Raw genomic sequence first — 5,206 nt, 5'->3', positions numbered from 1 at the left:
ACGTTTTGATTTTGCAAAATTCCTAATACTTTATGCGGACCTGAATATTGATCGGAGAGCTTCCCTTTGTTAGGTTCTTTTAGTAAATATACTAGATCTCCTGTTTTGAAATTTTGCGGGTTGATTCGTCTATCGTAGTATTCTTTTGATTTTAATTTGGATTTCATCAAATTTTCTCTCGCCATTTGTTGTATAGTGTTGATTTTATCGAACAGGTCTCTGAGGTATTCTGCGTATGTTAGTTCTATGTTTTCTTCAATCATCATTTCACCGGTTGGTTCTCTGGCTAAGTGCCCAAAGACCAGCTCGTGTGGGGAGAATTTTGTTCCTTCGTGTACAGAGGTATTATAAGAAAACATGGCTAGTTCCACCCATTCGTCCCAATTTCTGGAATTTTCAATATATAACTTGAGATATTCTTTCAATACGTGGTGTGACCTTTCTATAGAGCCATTGCTTTGTGGGTGATATGCTGTAGTGGTGTATCTTTTTATTCGAAATTTCTTAGCTACCTTTTTTATTAGCGAAGATGTAAAATTCGCCCCTTGATCGGTCAAGATTGCTCTTGGTGACCCGAATCGACAAATGAATTGCTTAATAAAAACGTCTGCTATTTCGGCCGAAGAGGTTCCCTTAATCGGAATCCCGAGAGAGTACTTCGTTAATAAATCTTGAATTGTCAATATATATTCGTTTTCCCTTTGTGTCTTTGGTAATGGGCCGACAATATCCATACTGATTTTATCAAATGCTCTGCCCGGTGTATCAGTAAGTACCATTGGTTGCTTCGTTTTAATTCTAGTTAACTTTTTCAGTTGACATTCTTTACAGGCTCTTACATATTCTTGGATTTCTTTCTTCATGTTTTCCCAGTAATAATGTTGTCGTATTCTCTGGTAAGTTTTAGTTACTCCTTTATGTCCTGCTACCGATGATTCGTGTTTTTCTTGTATTATTTTGTTTCGGTTTTCCACTCGTGGAATGGTTACTTCTCCGGTACAGATGGTGATGTGTATGGTGTTTGTTAAAAATACTTCTTTCAATTTCCTGATTATGTATCGCCATGGTAATTCTTCTAGGTTTCCCTTACTGATGCCGAAGGATTTTAATTGCTTCTCGTTTACCACATCCAGCAAGGAACTTAGTGAATTTAATAAATTTTCTGTTGTTATTGGGATGTTTCGATTTTCTTTTACGGGTAAAGATATTATTAGTTTTCCTAAATCTCGATGCAGTCTTGCTCTTTCCAACATTAAATCTTCATAATTTGGTAGTTTCCCTGCTTCCTTTATTTCTAAAGCTCCCCTGTCTACTGGGTTCCCTTTTATGTCAATAAAAATTACCTTATGATCATTTATTTTTACTATTGAATCTCTCGTTTCGGAGATCTTTAATTCTGCAGTTATTGTAGGTTTAACTTTCTCTTCTAGTCGTTGTGGCGACTCGGAGTGTGGCGAGGAGATCTCTTCTTCTCTTGTCATTTCGACATTACTTGTTCCTTGAATAGATGCTTCGTCGGTATCATCGGCCGCTTGGTCGAAATATTTCACGGGGGTTTCTTCTATGGTGAAATGCTTTCTAGCAATAGTTTTCCTTTTCTTCCTTGGATCATAGAACGGAAGAGGTAAACTGCGTGGTTTGGCTTCGAATATGGGAGAGTCTTCAGTTGATGTGTCTAATTCGAATCTCTTTGGAATAGGATGATGAGATGGTGAATCTTCCTCTCTTTTCCTAATTGGTAGGCAAACCTCTGGGGGGTTTCTAGACAATGCATCAGCATTCGCATTCGCTCTGCCTTGCTTGTGTTGGATATCGAATTCGAAGTCTGATAATTTTAGTTTCCATTTCCAAATTCTCGACGTAGGATCTTTGATGGAGTTCATCCAAACTAATGGTTTGTGATCGGTTACTATAGTAAATTTCCTACCATACAAGTATGGTCTAAAATGCATTGCGCAGTAAACGATTGCCAGACATTCCTTTTCTATGGTAGAATAATTTTGTTCCGCTGGGTTTAATAATCTAGAGGCATACGCGATCGGCAGGTCTTTTCCAATCGGCCCTTGACTTAATACGCCACCTACTGCGTATCCTGATGCGTCTGTCGAGAGGTTGAAAGGTTTAGAAAAGTCTGGATATTGTAAGATAGGTTTTGTTGTTAACGCTGTTTTTAAATTGTTGAATGCAATTTCTTGATTTTCTGACCACTTAAATATGACGTCCTTTTTTAATAATTGAGTTAGTGGTTTTGCAATTTTGGAAAAATTAGGTATAAATCTTCTGTAATATCCTGCTAGTCCTAAAAATTGTTTGATATTTCTCGCTTTCTTGGGTCGTGGAAATTTTGACACTGCTTCAATTTTCTTTGGGTCTGGTTTTACCCCATCTTCACTAATTATGTGTCCCAAATAACTTACTTCATGTCGTAAAAGCTCACATTTATCTGGCTGTAATCGTAATTTGGCTTGTCTTAATCTTTCCATTAATTTGTTAAATTTACATTCATGTTCTTGAAGAGATGTTGAGTAAATCACTATGTCGTCCAGATAGACGAATAGTTCTACTCCCTGTAGTCCTGATAACACTGAGTTCATCAATCGTTGAAATGTTGCTGGGGCATTTTTTAATCCAAAAGGCATTCGTTTGAATTGAAAATGTCCATACGGTGTTGAGAAAGCAGTTTTGTGAGCATCCTCTCGTGCCATTCGGATCTGATGGAAGCCTGATGCCAAGTCAAATGTGGAGAAATATTTTGCACTTCCTAATTGATCCAATATTTCCGTGATGTTGGGGAGGGGATAAGCATCGCCGATTGTTTTATCGTTAAGTTTTCTATAATCGATAACTAGTCTCCAACGTTTATTTCCTTGAGAGTCTGGTTTCTTTGGTACTATCCATAACGGAGAATTATACGGGGATGTCGATGGCATTACGACATCAGTCTCCAATAATTCTTGAATTTGACGAGTTATTTCTTCTCGATGCGCGGGTGGGTAACGATACTGTTTAACATTGATAGGTATATCATCCGTTGTAATTATTCGATGTTCTAGGATCTCGGTTCCTTCTAGTGTCTCGCCTGGAAGGTGAAATCTATCTTGATTCCTTCGAATTAATTCCTCGACGGTTTTTCTCTCTTCTTCGTTTAAGTGCTCTAGCCGTAATAATTCAATTATTTTATCAAATCTGGTCTCCTTTGATTTTGTGATCGCATTACACGTCATGTTGGGGGACGAGGTGAAATTTTCAAACTCTTTAATTACCATGGTGGGTGTTGTAAATTCATAATCTCTCGTAGTGGTATTTATTATTTTTATATAACCCCGTCCCTTATGGTTTCTCACCACTGCGTTACCAAAATAGACTCCCTTGATTGGCTCGATTTTTGGAATAAATCCCTCTTTTATTTCCGGGTTTGCAATATTAATTGAGCATATTATCGAACTTCGTTTCGGCACGATTAATTTTTCTTTTGTATCGAAGGGGATATAAATATTTCCCCATTTGATGTATTTTCGCTCGTAGTCCAAACGAGCCTTGCACCCTGCAAAAAATTCGGATCCTAAGATTCCGTCTTGATCGATTAGCAACGAATCATCAACTACATGGAAAATAACTGGGTGGCCCGCAACCTGTATTATTGTCTGCCCTAGGGAGACCAGGCTTGTTGCCGTAATCCCTCGAATTTCAATTGCTTCTTGTTCGTTGATGATTGCTGACTCGGGTAAAGCAGGTTTCTTGATAATATTAATTTCCGATCCGGAATCTAATAATAAACTTGTTTTAGTTTTAAGATCTGGGGAGACTATTCGCGCAGTAGGAGTACTCGTAGAATCATTTAACTTTATTGAAATAATTTGGAGAGGTCGTCGTCCGAATCTGAGTCCGACTCTTGGTGATTTTCTTTGGTCGATTCTTCTCGTATTTTCTTTTCCTTTTGGCTCTGAAATTTTTGTTCCTCTGTTTGTGTCTTCGCATAGCTGCAGGATGGTTTTTCCACCATGTTTAATGGTTGTTCCTTTGGTGTTGTAGGGGACATTGTATTCGCTCTGTTTTTCACTGTAAGTGTTGGTTTTTTCGTTGCTGCTTGTATTCTCGGGCGGTTCAGAACGTCGTTCCTTCGAGGCTCGCCCTGTTCTCCCGAAGGACGGGCTCGGTTTCCCGACTGTCCAGATGCATAAGGTACAATTATCCCCGCATCTACTCTCGCTTTAAACTTGTAACAATCTCTTATTAAATGTCCGGGTTTTTTGCAGTAGTTGCATGTTATCGTATTTTGTCTCGGAACATTTGGTTGTTTTTGTGAAGGGGGTACAAATCTTCGAGGCGGTCGGTTGTTTCCGATGTTGCTATTATTACTCGGGGGACGAACGTTGTTTCGATTAAAATTATTCGGAGGTATCGTTCGATTATATCGCATTCTGTCGTTTATTCGTTTTAACTCGTGCGTCGCTCGGACTGCTTGGCGATACGCATCTTCTAGGGAACTGTATCCTGCTATTCTTACTCGCAAATTTACCTCGTTCGGAAGTCCCCTTACGAAAGCCTCCCTTGTATCCCAATTTATAGTATCTAAGATGTCTTGCGATATGGTGTCGTATTCGCACCTTTCACCGTCTATTATAGCTAACCTAAGATTTCTAACACGGTCCATATAATCCAATATATCTTCCCCTGGTCGTTGGAAAACCGTTGCTAATTCGCCCTTATATTCATTAACCGTTTTTCCCGGCCCGAACATATCTTTTAATTTATTTCCAAAATCGTTTAAATTTACCAGCTCGGAGTCTTCCACAGCAAGGAACGCGTGTCCGCGAAGTTTATTCATTAATAATTTTACTAACTGGGGCTCTTGATGTTTAGGTATCATATTTCGTGCACGCTCGCACGCTCTTAAAAATTGAAATACTGACGGTCGATGACCGTCAAATACGGGTACTGATTCAATCGCGTCTTTTAATTTAATTGATTGGGAATTACCTTGTGTCGGTATTGTCTCTCCCTGATTTATCGTAGATGGTGTAGGTGTCGCGGGTTCTTGCTTTGTCTTTATTGAACGCATTTCGTCTTGTAATTCATGAAGTTTTGTATTCATTGCACGAAAATTTGCGTCCCATGCTTTAAGTTTCTCTGATAATGTCAAGACCACATCTTCGTCTAATGATTCTAGAGCGGTCGCCATATTTTCTTAAATATATATATATAT

The 5,206-nt window shown here is 38.7% G+C and overlaps 3 protein-coding genes across 6 annotated transcripts in view; 1 reads left to right on the top strand and 2 right to left on the bottom strand.

Annotated features, from left to right (window-relative positions):
- LOC122577454 overlaps positions 1 to 3,846 on the bottom strand; it is a 4,823-nt gene extending 977 nt beyond the window's left edge. The window contains exon 1 of the mRNA XM_043748784.1: positions 3 to 3,846. Within this exon, the coding sequence (XP_043604719.1) occupies positions 3 to 3,266 (3,264 nt within the window). The 5' untranslated portion in view covers positions 3,267 to 3,846. The remainder of the gene's footprint in view (positions 1 to 2) is intronic.
- The window catches only part of LOC122577441, a 266,783-nt gene that overhangs the window by 21,687 nt on the left and 239,890 nt on the right, over positions 1 to 5,206 (top strand). The window lies entirely within an intron of this gene.
- LOC122577433 overlaps positions 1 to 5,206 on the bottom strand; it is a gene marked incomplete at its 5' end in the record, with an annotated part of 702,209 nt that overhangs the window by 547,620 nt on the left and 149,383 nt on the right.

This window comes from Bombus pyrosoma, unplaced genomic scaffold, assembly GCF_014825855.1.
Source record: "Bombus pyrosoma isolate SC7728 unplaced genomic scaffold, ASM1482585v1 HiC_scaffold_4710, whole genome shotgun sequence".
Classification (NCBI taxonomy): domain Eukaryota; kingdom Metazoa; phylum Arthropoda; class Insecta; order Hymenoptera; family Apidae; genus Bombus; species Bombus pyrosoma.
Note: the sequence above shows the minus strand (reverse complement) of the source record. Positions and strands in the feature narration are given on the sequence as shown.